The sequence below is a fragment of the Leptomonas pyrrhocoris genome, assembly GCF_001293395.1.
Source record: "Leptomonas pyrrhocoris isolate H10 chromosome Unknown, whole genome shotgun sequence".
Classification (NCBI taxonomy): domain Eukaryota; phylum Euglenozoa; class Kinetoplastea; order Trypanosomatida; family Trypanosomatidae; genus Leptomonas; species Leptomonas pyrrhocoris.
Window position 1 is genome coordinate 49,040 of NW_015438391.1, and position 21,979 is coordinate 71,018.

The 21,979-nt window shown below is 60.6% G+C and overlaps 1 protein-coding gene across 1 annotated transcript; it reads right to left on the minus strand.

Annotated features, from left to right (window-relative positions):
* Window positions 1–21: 21 nt before the first annotated feature.
* On the minus strand, window positions 22–19,408 carry ABB37_09804 (putative calpain-like cysteine peptidase putativecysteine peptidase Clan CA family C2; the record flags this gene model as incomplete). The annotated part of the gene is made up of 1 exon (XM_015809441.1): window positions 22–19,408. Exon 1 carries the CDS (start codon window positions 18,538–18,540, stop codon window positions 22–24), a length of 18,519 nt encoding a protein of 6,172 aa, XP_015651923.1. The 5' UTR covers window positions 18,541–19,408.
* Window positions 19,409–21,979: the final 2,571 nt, after the last annotated feature.

Sequence of the window (21,979 nt, forward strand, 5' to 3'; positions counted from 1 at the left end):
AAGAAAATGCCACAGCTGCAGCTACTTCACTACCAGTTGCCGTTGGAGCGAGGCAGGCGTGCTCCGCGACGCGGCGGCTGGCTCTCCCGGACTGCTGCAGGCATTGCGCAACGGTGGCAGGCTCTCGCCGCGCCGAGGGGAGCGGCTTGACGACGGTGCTTGCAAACGCCGCGCTGGAATACCTTGCTTCTTGCCGTTCTTGGACAGCGTGGGGAAGCGGGACTGCTGCAGGGGCCGTGCACCGACAGGGGGTGCCACGAACTTGACCGTAACGCGCTTCGGTGTAAAAATGCTGATGGTGCACGGACAGTCGCCCGACACCGGTGGGTTCGGCGAGGTCAGCAGCAGGGAGTAGTATCCGGGCTTGTCGGCCCGGAAGGCCAGCGAGTGCTCCCGCGCGTTCGTGGCGTCGCCCGAAGACGTTATCTTCATCGCCTGGTCGTTAAAGGCGACCATCACGACGTCGTCGTCCGCCACAACATCGCCCTTGCCAGTCGGATGTGAGTCGGAGACCTTCTCCTGATGCAGCAGCACGTGGACCTCGCAGGCAGCGCTCACCGTGAAGTCCACACGGCGCCCCTCCTCCCCGGGCGACAGCGTCACCGTGGCGTTCGTCGGCGTGCGGGAGAGGCCGCAGAAGTGCATCGGCGTCAGCGAGACCTTCGCAAAGCCCGGGTAGACGGACAGGTGGAAACTGCCGTGCTGCCCGGCCTTCGCCGTGTACGGGATCAGCCAGCAGGTGGTGCTGGGCGGCACTTCCATTATACTGCACATCTCACGCGAGTCGAGCATGATGCCCTTCTGCAGGAACTTCGCCGTGCTGTTTGTCACGAGCGGCGTGGGCGGGCTGGCCGTCAACGTCGGCTCCATCAAGACGATGCCGCTTTGCGGGTAGTGGTGCAGGCCGTCGGGGTCGATGAATTGCGGTGCGTCGTGTCGCAGTTCCACAAGCACCGTCGCCGGTCGACTACTGCTGTTCTGCAGTAAGTAGATCGGGTTGTTGCGGAAACTGGTGTACTTGGGGTTGCCGCCGCTCGTGCGACTGTCCCAGCAGCCGCCGGCGGTGAGGCGGTCGCCGCAGTTAATGTGACACGTCTGAATACTGGAGAAGTTACGCAGAAACGTTGGCAGCGGCAGGTAGAGCACATCTGTCCTCTCCGGGTCGTAGCGACAGACCTGCTGCAACTCCACGTTCCAGTTGATGTCACCGTGACACAGCGGGCCGCTGTAATAGGGCTCATCGCAGCAGTAGGAGTTCTCCAACTTGATCACCACATCAGACGGGTTCGTGCTGCCGGCGAGGGTGACGATGACGCCGAGCAAGGCGTAGCTGCAGCGCGGGTGGATGCCATCCGGCGCGGTGTCGCTCGACGTACACACGATCACGTCACCGCGACCGAGGTCATCCGACACGCCCTGCCAGAACTCGACGGAGCCGCTGTCGCCTAGGTTGGCCGCCTCTGCAAGCTTAACGTCGAAAGGCGTGTGGGTCACCGGCCGCCCCGTCAAGTCGCGTAACGTCTCTAGCGGCGTGCAGTTGTCCAGCTGCTCGTAGCCGCCGACGAACTTGGCGTAGGCCTTCTCCACCAGCAGCGGGTACCACGAATGCGACGGCGATTGCACAAACTTCGGCGCGCGGTTTGCCGTGCACGGTATGCGGTCGTCGATGTCGACGTACACTGGGTTGCTGTTCGGGTCGAAAAAGACGAAGGTGTACGGCGCGTTCACCGGCGGCTCCTTGGTCGCGATGAGGCGCTTAATCAGCACAGAGTGGCGCGCCATGGCGGAGAGGAAGGGCGCGATGTAGCCGGCGTCCTGCGGGGCGGATACGACGTCGCTGGGGTCGTAGGTAGTCACCTCAATCGATTCGCCGCGGCTTTCAGGGTACAGCTCACACACCCGCGGCCACGCCTCGGCGACGTGCCTGTTGGCCTCGTGGAACTCGTTGTCCTGCCACCCGCGTATCTCCAGTGCCAACTCGTGTATGCGGCTGTTCATCCGCTGCTCAATCTCGCGCACGCTCTTCGCGTTATCGTCGCCTCGACGCAGCTGACGACGGTCCAGCTCCAAGGAATGAAAGACAGGATCGGTGTCGAGCGGCAGCCGTTCGAGCGGGATGCCCTCCGGCTCCTGATCAAGGAAGGCGCGGTCCTTCTTGATAAAGTTCGCCGCCAACTCCATCAGCCGCTCGTTCAGTTTCCCCTCCAGCGGAGCGAGATTCACCTTGCCCTTCTTCTTGCCACGGAAGTGTTCCAGCTCCATGTGGTGGAAATCCTGGTCGGCGTGCAGTGGCAGGTCACGCAGCGGTACACCGCACGGCTCCGGGTGCAAGTAGTCGCGGTCGTTCGCCAGCAGCTCGTCGGCCAGCTCGTACGCGCGGCCATCCATACCGCACTCCAACACGGAGATGTCGGCCGCGTTGCGCTCTGCGTCCTCCTTGCGCAGCTGCCGGCGCGTGCGCTCAATCGTGCGCAGACGAGCGTCGTTGTTCAGTGGCAGGTCACGCAGCGGAATACCCAGCGGGGCGGGGTCCATGAAGGCACGCTCGGTGTCCAGTAGCTTCTGCGCCAGCATCTCCGCGCGCTCGTTCAGCTTGTCCTCGATGGACTTGATGTGGGCCGGGTTGCGGCCCGCCTCCTTCAGCGCACGCCGCTGCTCCTCCATCTTACGGAAGTCCTCATCGCCGTTGAGGGGGACGTCGGCGATCGGCACACCAAGCGGCTCGGGGTTGAGGAAGGCGCGGCCCTTCAGCACGAGTTCCTTCGCCATGGCGTGCACGCGGTCATTCATCTTCTTCTGAAGCTCGGCGAGCTCTGCCTTGTTCTTCTCTGGACGCTGCAGCATCTTGCGCAAAAGCAGCTCCTTCTCATGGAAATCGCGGTCGGAGCCCAGCGGCAGGTAACGCAATGGGACACCTTCAGGCACTTGGTCCAAAAAGGAGCGCTGCTTCTCCACGAAGGCAGTCGCGATCTCGCCGATGCGGTCGGCCATCTGCTCCTCACAGGCGCGAATGCCTTCGTGGTTGCGCTTCGGGTTCTCACGCAAGGCACGGCGTTTGCGCTCCACCTGGTTCAGAATCGGATCGCGGTTGAGCGGGAGTTCCTCTAGTGGCACGCCCATCGGTTCGGGCTCGAGAAAAGCGCGCTCCTTGCGCAGCAGCTCGCGTGCAATCACCTCCGCCCGGTTCTCCAGCTCCGCCTCCTTTGCTGAAATGGGGCTGGCGTTCACCACCGGCTCGCGCTTCAGCCGCAGTCGCTCCTTCTCCATCGCGCGAAAGGGGGCATCAGAGTTCAGCGGCAGGTCCTCCAGCGGGACGCCCTCCGGCTCGCGAGTCAGGAACGCCCGTTCCGCCTCCAAAAAGTCCTTGGCCATTTCGTGCGTGCGGGTGTTCATGCGCTCCTCCACCGCCCTCACCTCCGGCTCCCCCGCGCCGCTCTTCAGCGCCTTCTTGTGGCGGCGTCGCTCGCGTGCGAGGTCGCTGAAGGCCTTGTCAGAGTCCAGCGGCAGCAACTCGAGCGCCACGCCTTCCGGTTCGGGGTCGAGGAAGGCGCGGTCGGCGGCCAGTAGGGTGCGCGCCAACTCGCCGGCCCGCTCGTCCATCCGCTTCGCCGTCTCAGCCCGCACGTTCTCATCCGGCGTGGCGGTGCGCGTGTTGCGGTAGCGCGTGATTTCCGCCTGCTTGAACTCCGGATCCTCGTCGAGGCCGAGCTCCCACAGCGGGATGCCCTCGGGCTCCTGCTTCATGAACTCGCGACGCCGCGCAAACTCCTCGCGGGCCAGCGTGTGGGAGCGGCGGTTCATCTCCTCGCCTAGCTCACGCAACACTTCCTTGTTCAGCTTCGTAGTACGCGGGTCCTTGGAGCGGCGACGATACTCTAGTTCGAGTTGCTGGAAGACGGTGTCGCTGTCGAGCGGGACGTCGCCCAGGAACATTCCTTCCGGCTCCGCGTCCAGGAAAGCGCGCTCGTTCTCAATCACGTCGTCGGCGATCTCGCACGCACGGCGGTCCATGTCGTCCTCAATCGCAGCCATCTGCGTCGCCTCCACGCGACCCTTGCCTCGGCAGCGACGTCGCTTTTTCGCCAGCTCACGGAACTCCTCGTCGGCGTGCAAACCCAGCTCCTCCTTCGGGATGCCGCGGTACGTGGCCTTGAGCGTCTCCAGGTCCTGCCCGATCACCTCGTTGGCCAGCTCATTTGCACGAACTCGCAGCTCCTCCTCGTCTGCCAGCACCTCCTTCTTCATCGTCGGCGTCCGCTTGTGTGCGCGCCGCTGGCGTTCCAGCTTCTTGAACTTGCTGTCCGTGTCCAGCGGCAGTTCATCGATCGGGATCCCGTAGATCTCGGGCGGGAGAAAGCTGCGCCCGCTAACTGCGATCTGCCTCCCCAGCTCGTTTGCACGTGCGTTCAGCTTCTCCTCCAGAGCGGCCACCTCGTCCTTTTTGTCCTGCGGGTTCGTGGCGAGCAGCACGGCGCGCTTCACCTCCGTCGTGTGAAATACCGCGTCCTCCTCGAGGGGGATGTCGCATAGATCGACACCTGCGGGCTGCGCATCGAGGTACTTGCCGCGGCCGCCCTTCAGCTGCGCCTCGCCGACCTCGTCTGCGCGAATCTGCAGCTCGCGGCACAGCGCCGGCGCGCTGGTCGGGCCTGCTACGCCGCCGTTGCTGCGCAACACACTCCGCAGCTCCTTCTCCTTGGCCACGAAAGCCCTGTCGTCGTCGAGCGCCAGCAGCTCCCGCGGAATGTCAGAGGACGTGTCGCGCAGGAAGCTGCGTCCCTTCGCCTTCTCCTCCTTCGCCAGCTCATGCGCCCGCTCGTTCAATCGATCGCAGATTGCCTGCACCTCGGAGGAGGACGGCGACGCCCCGCCGGCCAGCAGTCGCAGTCGCGCGCCTTCCATGTTGCGGAACGTCGCATCGTGGCCCAGCGGTACATCGGATAGCGGTATCCCCTCGGGCTCCTGATCGAGAAAGTCGCGACTCTGCCGCAAGTAGTCCTTGGCCAGCACACGTGCCCGCTCGTTCATGCGGGCGATGGCCTCCTCGGCGGCCGCCGCGTTTCGCTTGTCAGCGGCCGCCTCCTGCGCACGCATCTCCTTCTCGGCCTGCCGGAACTTGGCATCTTCCTCCAGCGGCAGCAGCGCGAGCGGCACCCCCTGCGGCTCGGGGTCCATCTTGGCACGATCGGCAGCAATGCGTTCGCGAGCCATGGCGTGCGCACGCGCGTTCAGCGTTGCCTGCACCTCGCGCACCTTTGCGGGGTTGGCCGCCGCCTTGCGCTTCGCCGCTCGCAGAGACGGCACGGCAGCGGCAAAGGCGGCGTCGTGGTGCGGACGGAGGTACTTCAGTGGGTAGCCCTCCGGCTCGCGGTCCAGTCCTTGGAGGTCTTCCTCGAGCTGCTTCCTTGCCAGGTCCACCGCGCGGACGTTCAAGCTGCCCTCCAGCTCTTCGATGCGAGCCGCGTTGACGACCGGGTCGCGCGCCTTCAGCTTCGCCCGTTCGATCTCCATCACGTGAAACTTGCTGTCCGTGTCGAGCGGCAACTCCGCCAACAACACGCCCTCCGGCTGCGGGTCAAGGTAGGACTGGCGGTCCCTTGCGAGAATAACGCTGGCCAGCTCATGCGCACGCGCGTTCAGCTGGTCTTCGATGTCGCTGATGGTGGACGCATTCTGCTCGGGATCCTTCGCCTTCAACACCGCACGTTGCACCTCAAACTCGTTAAAGGTGCTGTCTTTGTCCAGCGGCAGCTGGCTCAGCGGGACACCTTCGGGTTCGCGGTCGAGGTATCCGCGGTCACCTTGCAGCAGCTTCTCCGCTGCCTCCTCGGCGCACGCATTCAGCGACTGCACAACAGGGGCAACCGCCTCTGCGCTACGCGTCTTGGCGACGTGCTCCTTCTCCTCCAGAAGGGAGCTGAACTTGGGGTCGTTATGCAGGTTCAGCAGCTGAATCGGAATGCCACGCGGTGCCTGCAATAGCCCCTGGTAGTCCGTCGCCTTCACCTGGCTGGCGAGGGCGTGGGAGCGGTTGTTCAACTGATCCTCCAGCTCGCCGATACGGTGCTGGTTCTTCTTCGGATCCGCTAGCTTCAGCGTCGCCCGCTCCACCTCCAGCGCGTGGAAAGCGGCGTCGGTGTCGAGCGGCACGCGGTGCAGCGGCACGTTCTCCGGCCGCGGGTGAAGGTAGCGGCGGTCGTTCTTCGTCACCATCTCCGCCATTTCCCTCGCGCGGTCGTTCATCTGTTGCTGCACCGCAGCGATGGCGGCCCTGTTGCTGCTGCCGCTCCCATCGCCTGCGCTTGCCTTCAGTCCGCGCAGGTCATCCACCAGCTGGGCATACCGGGCGTCTTGGTGCGGCTCCAACGCGGTCAGGGGAATGCCGCACGGGTTCTGCTCGAGGCCACGCAGGTCCTCTTGCTTCTGCGCAACGGCGAGCTCGTGTGCGCGGGCGTTCAATTGGTCCTCGAGGTCGCTGGCCGCCGTGTTGGCGTTGAGGGCTTTGGCCTCGGCGCGCTTCGCCTCCAGCTGGTGGAAAGTGCGGTCGGTCTCGAGCGGCAGGACGTCGAGCGGGACGCCCTCCGGAAACGGATCAAGGTAGCCGCGGTCTTTGCGCAGCTGCTGCCGTGCCACCTCGTGTGCCCGCTCTCGCAGCTGCTCCTCCAGCTTCGCTAAGTCCCTCGCATCCAAACCGGCTCCCTCCGCCTCCGCCGCTTGAAGGAAGAGCTTCTTCGCCTCTAGCTGCTTGAACTCTTCATCGGACGACAGCGGCAGCAGGTGTAGCGGCAGCCCCTCCGGCGCCGCCTCGATGTAGGTTGGCCGATCCTTCGCCAGGAAGGCTTCGGCCAGTTCGTAGTTGCGCTCGTTCGCTGCAGCCCGCAGCTGCTTGAGCTTCGCCGCGTTGGCGCTCGGGTCCTTCGCCAGTCGCCGCAGCTCCGGCAGCATCGCCTCTATCGTGCTATCCTTATGCGGCTTTAGCAGCGTCAGCGGGACACCCAGCGGGGCCTGGTCCAGCCCTTCCACGTCGCGCTTCAGCTGCGCGGCAGCCAACTCCTCCGAGCGAGTCTTCAGTTTGTCCTCCAGCTGCGCCATCGCACGCGGGTCGGGGTACGCGGAGCGTTTGCCCACCGCCCGCGCCACTTCCATGTCGTGAAAAGCTGGGTCGGTGTCCAGCGGCAAAACATACAGCGGCACACCTCCCGGGTTGGGATCGAGGTAGCCGCGGTCGCCGTCGAGCGCGGCGGTCGCCAGTTCCAGCGCGCGGTCGTTCATCAGTCGCTGCTGTGCCGTGATCTTGGCTGCGTTGCGCACCGAGTCCTTCTTCAGCACGCGAACGTCCTTGATGAGGCCGGCCATCCTGACGTCGTCGTGCGGCTCCAGCAGCATGATCGGGATGCCACGCGGAGTCGGGTCGACGCCCTCCAAGTCCGATTGCTGTTGAGCCTCGGCCAACTCACGTACACGCTGGTTCAGCTGCGCCTCGAGCTGGCCAATCGCCGAAGCGTTCTTCGCAACATCCTTCAGGCGCAACGTAGCGCGCTCCGCCTCTTTGTCGTGGAACTGCTCATCCGTGCGCAGCGGCAACAGGGCGAGCGGCACACCGTTCGGCTCGGGGTCGAGGTAGTCGTCGCGGCCCTGCTCCAGCGCCGTCCCCGCCAGTTCCAGCACGCGCTCGTTTAGCTTTCCCTTCAGCTCTACCGCCTTGTTCTTCAGCTGCGGCAGGCGCTTCGTGCGGCGCAGCTCGGGAATCATGCTGGCGACCGTCTTGTCTTGGCGCGGATTCAACAGCTCCAGCGCGATGCCGAGGGGCTTTGGGTCGATGCCGTCGAAGTCGCTCTTCAGCACATCTAGCGCCAACTTCGAAACGCGCGCGTTCATGTTGTCTTCCAGCTGGCAGATGGCCTTGCGGTTGCCCATGGGATCGCTCTCGCTCAACTTCCGTCGCTGCTCACGCATTTCGGCGAAGGCGCTGTCCGAGCTCAGCGCCAGGTCCGCCAGTGGCACGCCGTTCGGGTTCGGGTCCAGGAAGTACAGATCGCCGCCCTTCGCCTCCCGTGCGAGCTCACTCAGGCGGTCGCTCATCAACTGATCCAGATCCTCCTTGAAAGAGACGGATGGGTTACGTTTGCGGCTACGTCGCTTCTCGGCCGCTTCTCCGAAGAGGCGGTCGTTGTGCGGCTTGAGGTCCTTCACTAGGATGCCCTCGTAGTGCGGCGGGAAGGCGGCGAGATCCTCGTCCTTCACGACCTCGGCGAGCTCGCAGGCGCGGTCGTTCAGCAGGCCCTCCGTGTTGCTCACGGCGTCTGCGTTGCGAACCGGGTTGGATGCCTTCAGTGTCGCCCGCTCCACCTCCAAGGCGCGGAAGGCGGGATCGGTGTTGAGGGGCAAGTCCTCCAGTGGAATACCGCGCGGACGCGCTTCTAGATAGCTCGCGCGGTCGCCCGTCAGCATGCGCTCGGCCAGCTCGTGGGCGCGGGCGTTGAGGGCCTTGCTCTTCGCCGCAATCGCATTGGCGTTCTGCGTTGGGCTGTGGTTCAGTTCGCGGAGCTCGTCAATCAGCGCGCATGCCGCGGCGTCCTCGTGCAGGTTCAGCAGATCCTTTGGAATACCGCATGGTTTGGAGTCTACCGCCTCAACGTCCTTCGTACGCTGCTGCTTCGCCAACTCCAAGGCACGCTCGTTCAACTCCGCCTCTAGAGCGCTGATCTTGTCTGCCTGTCGGCGAGGGTCTGTGAGCTTCAGCTTCGCCCGCTCCACCTCCATCGTGTGGAATTTCTTGTCCTTGTCCAGCGGAAGAAACTCTAGCGGGACCTTGTCCGGCGCCGGGTCCAAGTAGGCGCGGTCCATCACCTTCTGCGCCAACTCATCTGCACGGGCATTCATATCCGCCACGTGTGACTTCGTCTCATTCACGTCCCGCGGTGGGTTGCGCTTCAGGTCTCGCAGCTTCTGCACCTGCTTCGCAAAAACGGCGTCCTCGTGCGGCTTCAGCAGCTCGAGCGGCACCCCGCGTGGAGCGGAATTAATCCCCTCCAAGTCAGCTGCCTTCTGCATCTTGGCCAGCTCGTGGGCTCGGTCGTTCAGCTTTCCCTCAAGCTCCTTTATTTTGCTCGCGTTGTGCGCCGCCTTCTGGGCCTTCAGCGCCTTGCGTTCGACTTCCATCGCACGGAAAGACTCATCGGTATCGAGAGGCAGCTCCTCCAGCGGCACGCCTTCCGGGTTGCGGTCTAGGTAGTCGCGGTCGCCCTGTAGCATGCCGCGTGCAAGCTCGTGCGCGCGATCGTTCATCTCACGAATCAGCGCCGGCAGCTGTTCCTTGGCGGCTGCCGGGTCCTTCGCTTTTAGCTCCAGTGCACGGCGCTGCTCCACGAGCTGCGCGAACTGTGCGTCGCTGTGCGGGTCGACCACCGCCAGCGGCAGCCCCTCCGGTGCGATGTCCAGCCCCTCCAAGTCCGCCGCACGCCGCCGCTCAGCCAGCTCCATTGCACGCAGGTTCAGCTGGTTCTCCATTTCGGTGATCTTCTCGGCGTTGCGGCGCGGATTGTCTGCTTTGAGCACGGCGCGCCGCACCTCGGCCGCGTGAAAGGTCGGGTCAGAGCTCAGCGCCAACAACGACAGTGGCACCTCCTTGGGGTATTTATGCAGGTACCCGCGGTCGTTCTCGAGCAAGGCGTGCGCCATCGTCTGACAGCGCTCGTTCATGGCGGCCTTGAGCCGCGCCACCTGGGGATCGCGTCCGTCAAGCGTCGGCAGCTGACGCAACTGGGAAACGAGCTCCTTAAACTCCGGATCCTCATAGGGTTGGAGCACCCCCAGGGGCACCCCAAAAGGCGTACGGTCAACGCCCTCCAGCTCCTTCGCGATGCGCTCGTTGGCCAGTTCACTCGCGCGGTCGTTCAGCTTTCCTTCCAATTCCTGAATGGCAGACGCGTTGCTGTGGGGGTCGAGCGACTTGAGGTTCGCTCGTCTCGCCTGCAGCTGCTGGAAAGCGGCGTCGGTATCCAACGGCAGGAGCGACAGCGGCACCCCATTGGGATTTTCGGCAAGGTAGTCGCGGTCGTCCTCCACACGGGACTTGGCCAGCGCACGGCACTGCTCGTTCATCTGCGCCTCTAGCGCCTCAATGGCGCTTTTGTTGTCAGCGGGCTTCTTCTTCAGCTTGCGGAGCTCGTCCGCCATCGCGGCGAACGTCGGATCCGTGTGCGGCTGCAGCACGCTCAGCGGAACCCCAAACGGGGCTGCCTCAAGCCCATTGAGGTCCTCCTCTTTCTGCGCCAGCGCCAACTCGTGTGCCCGCTCGTTTAGTTTGTCCTCCAGCGCTTTCACCTTCGACGCGGCGGCTGCGGAGTTCTGCGCCTTCAACCGCGCCCGCTCCACTTCCAACGCGTGGAACTTGGGGTCGGCGCTGAGCGGGAGGACCTCCAAAGCAACACCCTCGGGTTCCGCGTCGAGGTAGCCGCGATCGCCCTCGAGACGCCGGCGGGCAATGCTGTGCGCCATGTCGTTCAACGCCCGGTTGCACGCTTGCATTCCCTCGCCAGCAGGGCCGTTGGACGCGAGCAGTTTCCGTCGCTCCGCTTCCTTCTTCAAAAAAGCATCCTCACGCGCTAGCCCGAGCGTTTCGAGCGGGAGGCCCTCCGGCTCCGCATCACAGTACGCCTTTCGCTCTTCATAAACCATGGCGCACGCCCGCTGATTCAGTTGGTCCTGCAAGGCGGCGAGCTTCGCTGTGTCGCTGTTGCGCGGACGCTGACCCGCCGCTGCCAACGATGATACGATGCCACGCACCGCCCCTTCGAGCGCGAGGAACTCCAAGTCGATGTTGATGGGCAGCGACCGCAGCGGCACGCCCTCCGGCGTCTGCTCCAGCACCCCACGCTCCTCCTTGTGCATGTGCTCCGCCAATTCCAGCGCGCGTTGATTCAGCTCTGCCTTTACACTCGCCGTCGCGTTGCCGTCTTGCTGCGCCTCGGCATCGCGCAGGCGCTCTTCCAGCTGGTTAAACGTGGCGTCGGAGTCCAGTGGGAGGTCCGTCAGCGGAATGCCCAGCACGTCCTGCTCCAGCTTGCTGCGCAGACGGTTCTTTGCCTCCGTGGCCAGCTCGTGTGCCCGCGCGTTCATCTGCTCCTCTGTGTCCTTAACCGTAGCCGAATCGGCCGCCGACGCGGAAGTGCGAAGCTGCGCGCGCTGCTCCTCGAGTTGGCTGAAGATGCGATCGGCGTCCACCGGCACCTGGCGCAGCGGCACCCCTTCCGGGCGAGGGTCGAGGAAGTTGCGATCGTTCCTCAAGTAGTTCTCCGCCATCGCCAACGCCCGATTCCGCAGAGCGTCCTCCGTCTCCTTCACGGTAGCCTTCTGCTTCGGGTCATGCAAGGCAGCCGCGCGCCGGATCTCCAAGGCGCGGAACTCGTCATCGTCGTCCAGTGGTAGAGCGTTCTGGGCCACGCCACGCATCGCGGGGGGCAGGTAAGAAGAGCGGTCCTTGCGGTTCGCTTCCCGCGCCAGCGCCAGCACACGCTCGTTCATCTTGTCCTCCAGCGAGCGCAGTAGAGCGGCGTCAGCGTTGGGGTCCTTCGCAGCCGTGCGGTGTCGCGTCTCTGCCGCCATGAACGCGCGGTCCGCATCGAGCGGCAGACTGGTGAGCGGGCGCCCTTCGGGGTTGGGCTGCAGGAAAGCTGCCCGCTCCTTACAGCACTGTTGCTCAGCCAACTCGTAGGCCCGCTTGTCCAGATCGACAACCAAGTCCTGCATCACTTGTGAATCCGGCTTTGGCTTCCGCAGCTCCTGGATGGCCTCCACCTCGAGGGCTTTAAAAGCCTCGTCCTCATCGAGGGGCAGGTCCGCCAGGGGAATCTGCAGCTCTGCCTGCGCCATGCGAGAACGCACGCCGTCGATGGCTGCTGCCGCAAGCGCTTTTGCACGAGCCTTCAACGCCCCCGCCTGCGTGGCGGAGTCGGTGGCGGCCTGACTCGTCGCCCTGGCGACCATAATCTGCGTCGCCGCCTCGTCCTCCATCAGCGGAAGAAGTTCGCGAGGGATGCCGCGCAGCTTCGACGGCACGCACTCCGCAATTTCCGTTTGCTTGAGCTTCTTCGCCATGTCGTGCACCTGCTGGTTCATGCTCTCCTCGAGTGCCACGATCGCCCCGCGGTTGGCCGCCGCGTTTCCGCTCGCCAACATGGCCGCACGTTGCTCCTCCTTGACACGGAAGTGCTCGTGATCGTCGATGTGGAGGCAGTCCAGAGGAACGCCTTCTGGGTGCGTGTCGAGGAAGGCGCGGTCACTGGCCAGCCGCGCCCGTGCGAGCTCATCGGCACGAGCACGCAGCTGTTCCTCCAGCGCCGCCACCTCCGCAGCCTTGCGGGGGTCAGCCATGGCACGAGCGCGCTCCGCCTCCAAGCCGCAGAACTCGTCATCGTCGTCTAACGGCAACGCCTTCACCGGAAGGCCGCGCACGGCCTTCGGCAGGTACTTGGAGCGGTCGTCCGCGTTCATCTCGTGCGCCACCGCCGCCGCGCGTTCGTTCATGGCATCCAGCAGCCTCTGCAGCTCGCTCGGGCTGGCCGTGCCGGCGTCACGAGCCTCCAAATACGCCGCCTCCGCTTCACGGAACGCAGCATCGTCGTTCAACGGGAGCCTCGCCCACGGCCGGCCCTCGTACTCCGCCTTCAAGTATCCCTGACGCGCCTCCGCGAGGTACTCTTCTTCAATGGACTGTGCGAGTTGCCGCATTTCGTTCTCTTGCGCCTTTATCGAAGCTGCGTTCTCTTTCGGCTTCTTGTGCAACTCCCGCAGTCGCTTCTCCATCACAGCGAAACGCGAGTCCTTGTCGAGCAGGTGCTGCAGTTTCTCTGCGGAGATGTGCGTTTCGCTGGCGCCGGCGCCGAGAAAGCCGCGCTCTTTGGACTTCTTCGACGCCGCCAGCTCGCTCGCCCGCTCAATCATTGCGTTCTTCAGCCTCTCCATCTCCTGTGCGTTCGCGTGTGGGTCCTCGTTCTTTAAACGCAGGCGCTCCACCTCATACTGGCCAAACACATCGTCAGCGTCCAGCGGCAGCTCGATGATCGAAATGTCCTCGTACGACGGTTCCAGCACCTCGGCACGTTGGCTCTCCTTCAGCTGCTGCGCTACCTCCGCAGCCCGCTGGTTCAAATCTGCTTCAATGTTCACCAACGCCGCGGAGTTTGGCGCCGCCGACGCCTTCAGCCGTGCACGCTCGCCCTCCTTGCTGCAGAACTCCTCGTCTGAGTCAATCGGCACCAAGCTGAGCGGCACACCGGCCGGTTTCGGATGCAGGTAGGCTCGATCACTGGCCAGCCGCGCCCGTGCGAGCTCATCGGCACGAGCACGCAGCTGTTCCTCCAGCGCCGCCACCTCCGCAGCCTTGCGGGGGTCAGCCATGGCACGAGCGCGCGCCGCCTCCAAGCCGCAGAACTCGTCATCGTCGTCTAACGGCAACGCCTTCACCGGAAGGCCGCGCACGGCCTTCGGCAGGTACTTGGAGCGGTCGTCCGCGTTCATCTCGTGCGCCACCGCCGCCGCGCGTTCGTTCATGGCATCCAGCAGCCTCTGCAGCTCCTCTGGCGTCGCAACACCGGAGGCGCGAGCCTTCAAATAGGCTGCTTCGGCCTCGCAAAACGCAGCATCGTCGTTCAACGGGAGGGCCGCCGATGGATGTCCTTCGTATTCGTCCTGTAGGGTCTTCGCACGCTCCCCGTCCCTGTACTGCGTGTCCATCTCGAGCGCGAGGTTCGCCATTTCCTTCTCCAGTGCTTTGATAGCGGCTGCGTTTTGTAACGGATTCTTGCGCAGCTCTCTCAGGCGCTCCTCCATCTCGGTAAAGCGGGGATCGCTGCCGAGGACGTCGCGCAGCACATCCGCGTCGACGCCGTACGCGGCGAGAAATGCACGCTCGTTGGTCTTCTGCGCTTCGGCGAGTTCAGCGGCCCGCGTGTTCAGTGACTCTTCGAGGCTGCGAATGGCCTTTGCGTTGCCTTCGGGGTCATCGTGGAGCAGACGAAGTCTCATCGTCTCCTTCGCCTTGAAGTCCTCATCCGAATCGAGGACCCCCGCGTCCAGCACGGCGAACTCGGAGCCCATGAACTTCTCCCGCTCCGCGTTCTTCAACTCGCGTGCCAGCTCGTGGGCCCGCTCGTTCAGCTGTGCCTGCAGCTTGCGCACCGCCAGCGGGTCAACCGGTGGTGTGCGGAGCAACGCGCGCAGCTCGTCCTCCATCTCGCAAAACTCCTCATCCGAGTTCAGCGGGAGGAACTCGAGCGGAACGTCCTCCGGTGTGGGGTCGAGGAACCCCCGCTCCACCTGGTGCATCATGTGCGCAATCTCACGTGCACGTTGGGCCAGCGCCGCCTCATTGTCAGCCACCTCCTGCGGGTGTTCATCGGCGTGGAGGAGCAATCTCGCGCGCTGCTTCATCAGCTCCGCAAACGCCTCGTGCGACATCAGCTGAAGGTCGTCACGCGAGATGCCGTCGACGCGTGCATCGATAAAGTCGACGTTTGCAGCCGCTGCCTCATCCGCCACGACATCGGCAAGCGCACGCAACTTCTCCTCCAGTGCGGGAATCTTGTAGTCGTTGCGAGGGTCCTTCTTCAATTCGTATCGCTCCTTCTCCACCGCCATGTATTCTTTGCTTTCGTCGAGGAACGGGTTCAGCGCTTCGAGATCGCGATCCGGCAGGTAGGTGGGACGTTCCTGTCCGAGCTTCGCTTTTGCCAGCTCGCGTGCGCGGGAGTTGAGGCGATTTTTTAACCGCTGTATTTCCGCATCGCTGGCGGACGGGTCGTCCAGCAGCCGCCTCAAGGTCGTGAGATCTTGTTGAAACTTCCGGTCCACGTTCAAGTTCAGCTCCGCAAGCGGGATGCCCTCCGGGCACTGCTCCAGAAACGCCATGTCGAGCTCATCCAACTCCTTCGTATCATCTGGGGGGTCCGTGATGCGCACATGGGCCTCCTCCACGGCGCAGATCTCCACCTTGCACGGCACCTCGCCGTAACCGCGAGGACAGGTGCAGAAGATGACGTAGTGGCCGGGTTTGTCGAGGTGCGTCACGACGCTGAGTTCGCGATAGTTCATGGCGGACTGTGATCCCTTGATGCGCCGGTTCTGCAGGTCGTACAGGTACACACCCAGATAATCCTCCGCAATGATGTCGCCTCCCGTGGGAGAAGGCGACAGTTTTTCTTGCCGCACCACCGCATGGACGTCTGTGGGGGAGTCTACCAAGAAATCCACCCGCTCCTTGCCGCGGTTCTGCAGGTCGACGTGGGCGAGCGCCGGGGCGTGCTTCGCGACGGTTGGCTGGTAGCGCACCACCTCCAGTTTTTCTTTGTCACCCGTGTGCTCGAACCAGTAGGACAGCAAAAATTTACTGTTCTCCTGTCCGTCGAGGTGACCCACCACGTAGCACAGCGACCGGGGCGGAAATGTGAGTACGTTCGTCACCTCCCGCTGCGGTAGTAGCGGCAGTGAATGCACCAGACGATGGTTGTCCAGGGTGACGAGGTGCGTCGGGATGTCCTGCGAGTTCGGGTTCGCCAAGGCTACCGTGAGACCCTTCCTTGGGTATTTCAGCTCCTGGTTGTCGAGGGTGTGCATCAGGTGGCGCTGATCGGGCTGCCGGAGCATCGCCACAACCTGTACTGGGTCCTCGCTCTCGTTGCGGAAGACGTAGAGAGGGTTGTCGCGCCACGAGATGAGCGTCGCGTTGCCGCCGTTGGTGCCCTGCGACCACTCACTGTTGAAGTGCCACGAGGGATCGTCCAGACTCCGCACATAGCCCATCTGCACACTCGAGAAGACTTTCGTAAAATGGTTGGCTGGGACGAAGAAGTTGCGCTTGGCTTCCCCGGGATGCAGTTTGTTGACAAGCTCGGACGTCCATGCGTCGTCCTCTGGGTTCATAGGGCCGTAGTAGGGGGAGTCCTCGAATGGGTTAAACATCTTCACCAAAATGTCAGACACTTTATTGCCGCCGAAGAGTGGGATAATGTCCAGGATGGCGTAGTATTGCTCATCCACTAAGCCGGCGGCCTCTGCGTCGTCGCCGCTCGCCTGCGCCGTCATGCACAAGTTCGGCAGCGTTGTTGCCAAATTGAGCCAGTACTCCGCCTCGTCAAAGTAAGACATGTTCACCTTCGCGTCGCGAGGGTTGGTGGAGACGGTGAGGCACGGCTGTCCGGTAAAGTCGTGAAACACCTCCTCTTGCGTGATGTGCTCCAAGTTGTCGTAGAGGGTGTAGAACTTCGCATAGGCCTTCTCCAGCAGCAGCGGCCACCAGTGGTGCGTCGGGGAGCGGCAGAAGAGGGTGTCACCCTTGATCACCGGAATGCGGTCGTCGATCTCCACCTTCACCCACTGGCCGTAGCGGTGGAACTGGAAGGTGTAGCGGCCGTCCTTGCGCGGCTTCTTCGAGATGAAGCAGTTGCGAATTACGTCGGCGTTGTTGCCCAGCAGACCAGCAAGGGCCGTCATGCCACTGCAATTGTAGTGTTCGCCCTGCTCAAACTGGCCGTGGTTCAGCACATCCGGCAGCAGCGGCTTCGTCTTGCCTTCGGGGTAGAGGTCGCCGATGTGCACCCACGGCTCCGTCGTGACGCCGCGGTTGTCGGTGAAGAAGCGCTTGTCCTCGAACGGGGAGGCGCTGTCGGCAGGCTCCGTGTGGCGCGCAGTGTCAAAGATAAAGGGGACGTAGTCGATGGGGTTGCGCTCCTGGTCCGCTTCGTCGCCCTCGTCGATGAGGTCCTCGTCGTCGAACATGGTGGCGTCCTCCGGTGGGTCAACGATGCGGACGTGCGAGGCGGGAGTGGCGACGATCGTCACGTACGCCGGCACGTCGCCCTTGGCACGCGGACAGGTCAGCGAGAGGGCATACCGACCACTGCGGGGAAGGTGGTGGATGATGCTGATCTCGCGAAAGTTCGTGGCGGCGTGCACACCGCCGATCTTGCGGTCCGTGTCGTCGTAGAGGTACATGCCCATGTAGTCCTCCGTCATGGCGTCACCGCCAGATTTGCTGACGAAGGGCTTCTGCTGGTGCAGGAGCACGTGCACATCGCTGGCCTCGTCGACGTAGAAGTCGACGCGTTCCTTTTCCTTTTCGCGTAATTCAAAATCCGCCTTGGCGGGGTCGGCCCAGTTCAGTCCGGGCACCTGTAACTTCTCCACAGAAAAGTTTGTGTAGTTCTCATTCTTGAAGCGGTACACGGCGAGACGAAACGACGCCTCAAGCGATGGTTGCAGGGTTGAGGGAAGCATGAAACACATCGAGTTGGGGGGAATCGTGACAACGTTCGCCACCTCACGCGAGTTGAGGAAGAGACTCTTGTAAATGGGCCTGTGGTTGTTGCCGGTGATCCACAAGGTGGGAGCTGGGTTCGGGTAGCTGGGCTTCACCACGACGAGACCGCATTGACGGTAGGAGGAACCCTCCTCTATGTGTGCAGTGCGGCGCTGATCCTCTTGCTTGATCACCACCACAATCTTCACCGGCGTCGCGCCGTCGTTGCGCACGAGGAAGGCGGGGTTCTTGCGCCACGTGACGAAGGTGGGGTTGCCGCCGGCGCTCTCGCCCTCCCACGCGCTGTTAAAGTACTGCGCCTCGTCTTCGATGGTGCGCATGAAGCAAAACTGGATCGAGTTGGCCAACTGAAGGAAGTTGTTGAGGGGAATGAAGATGGAGTGGCGGTCGTCTACCGGGTACTGCTTGCGCTGCTTCGCCGTCCATTTGGAGTCGTTCTTGTTCAGCGGCCCGTTGTACTCGAACTCCGCGTCCTCGAAGGGGTTGTGCAGGTGGACAACAATGTCGTCAAGCGTGGAAGATCCTGTGAGGGAAAAGATCTCCAGAATGGCGTACTGCTGCTCGGACTGCATCCCGACCGCCTCTAAGTCGCTCGCCTTCGTCAAAGTGGACGCTACGAAGTCGCCACGCTGTAGGCTTTCACCCAAAGACAGCCAGTACTGCCCATCCGCAATGTCGACACCGGCTGATTTCGCCAGTTTTGCCGTCATGGGGATGTTGAGAACCGGGCTGCCAGTCAAGTCGTGAAACGTCTCTAGCAGCGTGCATCCGTCGAGCTGCCCGTAGCTGTTGTAGAACTTCGCGTAGGCCTTCTCCAGCAGTAGCGGCCACCAGTGCTCCGTGGGTGATTGCATGTACAACACGTCGTCGTCCTCGAGCGCGATGGAGTCGTCGATTTCCACCTTAACCCACTGCTGTCCGCGGAAGAACTGAAAGGTGTAGCGGCCGTCCTCGCGCACCTGCTTCGTGACAAAGCAATTCCGAACGACATCAGGAAACCGCACGAGTGCTGCTAGTGCGGACAGCATGAAACACTCGTAGTGGTTACCCTGCGCAAACTGCCCGCGAGACAACTTCTCCGGCAGCAGTGGCTCTTCCGCGCCTCTGGGGTACAGATCGCGAATCGACACCCATTGGTCGGAGACTTCACGGTTGTTGTTGATAAACTCCGTGTCCTTGAAGAGCGTGTGGCTGTCTGGCACTTCCGCGAAAGAGGCGGTCATTTTTGGCTTGCTATCGGCAACAAACAACAAAACTTGCTAGACCTCTGCTGCCGTTGAAAGCAACACGGCTTTAACAAGGCAAGCAGAAATGAAAGAGCAAGAAAGGGAAAGGTTTCCAGGTTGAGTTGGGAGGGGAGGGAAGGAAAGCTGACAAGAAGAAAAAACTCAATAACACAACGATGACAACGAAAAAACGGCGGAAGATGCAATGTAACGCGCACACGTCCGCCGTGCACAAGTGGCAGATAACACCCGAAAGCAAAGACGAAACTGAAAAGGAAAAGAAAGTGAACACTCACATACGCACAAAGGGGAAGTGGTAAAAACGAAAACAGGGCTATGTACAAAAGCAGAAAAGATGTATTTAAAAAAAAATTTGCTTGGGGAGTTCGCAGCGGGAAGATACGTGGGTTTCTTGCGGCAGTGTGATGTATCCCGGCGTGTGCGGCTGAAACACACAGAAGAAAACTGGCCAGAAAAAAAAATAGAAGAGAGCAAATGACTGAGGTAACGAGCTTCTAGAAAATGGTACACTCCCACACACGCAGACTCCGAAAACAAAATAAAAGGACTAAGTGGTACTCCTAGAGTTGTCCTGCACTACAACGAAATGCACAACTGCTCTAAAAGTAAAGAGTCTCCGAGGTCAGAAAAGAGTCGTTTGTGCAGGGTTGGGGTACTCTTGTGTTGTCGCCGTTGTGTTCTTTGGTCCAGTGCCTCCAGTGTAAGAAGAGACGACAAAAAAAGAGAGCGGCGGGAGAAAAAAGAATGAATGCAGTGTTCGCTTTTGCAAACCTCTGATCTAACGTGTTGTGTATCGGTTTGTCGTAACGGTTACCGTCTTTGCACCTCAAATTAGGATCGTTGCTGATGCGTTGTTCGAGAACCGTGGATGCGATGCGGACGACAGTGAGGATGTTGTTCGAGTTGAAAGCGAGGTGAGAATGAGAGACAAGAAGAACAGAGGAAATGGAGGGAACAACGAAAAAGAAGGTAATTGTGTTGAGCGAAAGTGTCTGTGGAAGGCAGGAGTAGCTCGATGCGATGTGCGCCACATGTGAAGATGCACCGCGGCGTTGATGAGAGCATTTTCTTCTTTCTTTTTCCGGCGGAAGGTCCACTCTACGTGGATGTGCTCTCGATAATACCGTGAAGTTTTGCTACACGAGGGCAAAGAATGTCCTTCTCCGAAAGTTCTTCACTTGACTCTTGATGTTGAACAGAGCAAGAGGAGGCGCGCGTCTAGCTTGAGGGAGCTCGAAACACCCAAACTAGCAGCCCTCCCAGCGCCCCCTTGCAAGCACCGTCCAGTTCATTTGCCGTCGCTGGCTTACAGTATATATATCCGTGTTTTCGGACGTTGTTGTTGGGTTTCAGTGCGATTGTCGTGCCAGCTACATCAGCTTTCGAACAGCGTAGAAAAAGGACGGACGAGAAGAAAAACAAGAAGAAAAACAAGAAGAAAAAAAAAACGCTGAAAAGAAAACGCAAGTCTCGCCTTCTCTTCTACCGATCGTCGCAGTCGACTGACACGCGAGGAACTAAAAAAAAAAACGCTCTCTCCCTCATCTTGCCTCGTTTCGATCGTTCATCCGGCGTCTTCTCGAGAGGTGAAATTGTGTTGGGTTTTTGTTTGAAAGAGTGCTGGAAAGAACGTGTGCAGGTGAAATGGTGTTTTTTGCCAACGTAGTTTTGAAATAAATAAAGAAATAACACAATGAAAGATACGACGACGACGACGTGGAGCACGGAATAGCAATAGCTATAATAAAACGCTAAAAGAACCACATGTGATCCTTTCGCGGCGTGCTATGCGATGTCTCCGACCTTTCCGCCACGCTTTCATCGTGGTAGAAGGTGCGGCTCGGGAAAAAGGTTCCTGGCCTGCCTTTACAGAAACGTGCAGGCGCGAGGCGATTTTCTTCGCCCTTCTTCCTCACCTCGGTGCGAAAGGGCAGCTTCCAGATTTTCAAAAGGGGAAAAAAGGAGAACGAAGTAAAACAACCAATTCTCCACACAAATCAAAAACATAAATGAAGGGAGAGTACTTGCAATAGTCGCTGGTTTGATTCAAAAACACGCAGAACACACACACACACATTGAACGCTAAATAATAATAATAATAATAATAACAGATATAAAAGCGCATCATCGTAGATCATCCTTTCTACTATGTAAAATCACGCGATTCAACGCTGATGGTTGTGGCGTGAGGTTGCCGGCCAAATACTCTTATTTCGCTTTTCTGTGTCGGTCTGTGAAGTGTTGTACGGGGTGCAAAGAGGACTATTTCGTTTTGCGTAAAACTAAGGACAGGCGCCCGTTCAGCCGCGTACATCAGCCCCCAACGGACGCACACGCAGATTCATCCTCGATGAAAGACGCAGAGACAACAGGCTCGATAGGTCCCCCAAAGTGCTGCCTGTCCCTCATTCTCATGAATGCCACAGATGGAGCGCCTTCCTCGCGACCCGTACAGCACCAACACACACGCACACACACCAAAGAAGAAAACGAAAACCACAGAAAGGGTGCTTCAGTGCACTTTCATGACAGCACAGCGCTAGAGTGAAGAATGGAGAAACAAACAAACAATAAAATGCCAGCGAGAGAAACAGAGAGCAAAGAGAGCACAGCTTAGAGCACCGATGCCAGAAGCCGAGAGAAAAAGAAGAAAAAGAAAAAGATGTTAGCCTTCACATATATATACCGGTCAACGGCAGCCACCACTCTCCCACCCGGTGGACCCGCCGTTTCCTCCACTTTCCTATTTCACTTTTTAGTTCTGCAACTCGCCTTAAAGAGTTCAACCAGAAGAGGAAAGGAAAATGATAAATCCAACAGGAAAACATCGCTCACGGTAACAAAGCACGTGATGACAAACAAAAGCATGGCCCCATCAAGAACGGCCGTTAAGGACGTGGATGGGACTGCGGCATCTGATTCACTCTCACAAAGTAATCTATCCCCTCTACGACTGCCAGTGACCCTTTTTATGGTTCGAGTGCCAAAATTCTAAAACAAATATTCACCTCCGCACACACGCGCACACAGAAGTAACGATGCTGCTGTAAGAGAGTTTGGCGCGTAGTAGATTACTTTCTGAATATGTCTCTCGTGCTCCTTTTTTTTTGTTGTTGTTACTTGACGTGGAGATAAGGCGCATGCTGCTGCTTCAGCTGCGCTAATGAGCGTTGACGATTCTTTTCTTTTTACATTCTTTTCTGTGTACAGTTGACAAGAACAAGTAAAAGTGCGGCGACACGTGGTTGTGAAGAAACATCGAGAGTATGAAAACAGCGCAGTTAGTGCTGTTCAACACAGCGAGACGAGTAACCATTATATTCCGTCGTCCTCAGAAAGAAAACAGAACCTCACGTGTATCAAAGGTCAAAGAGCGGTGTAGTTGGCAGAGAGCGTTGCCTTCCCCAAAGCAGC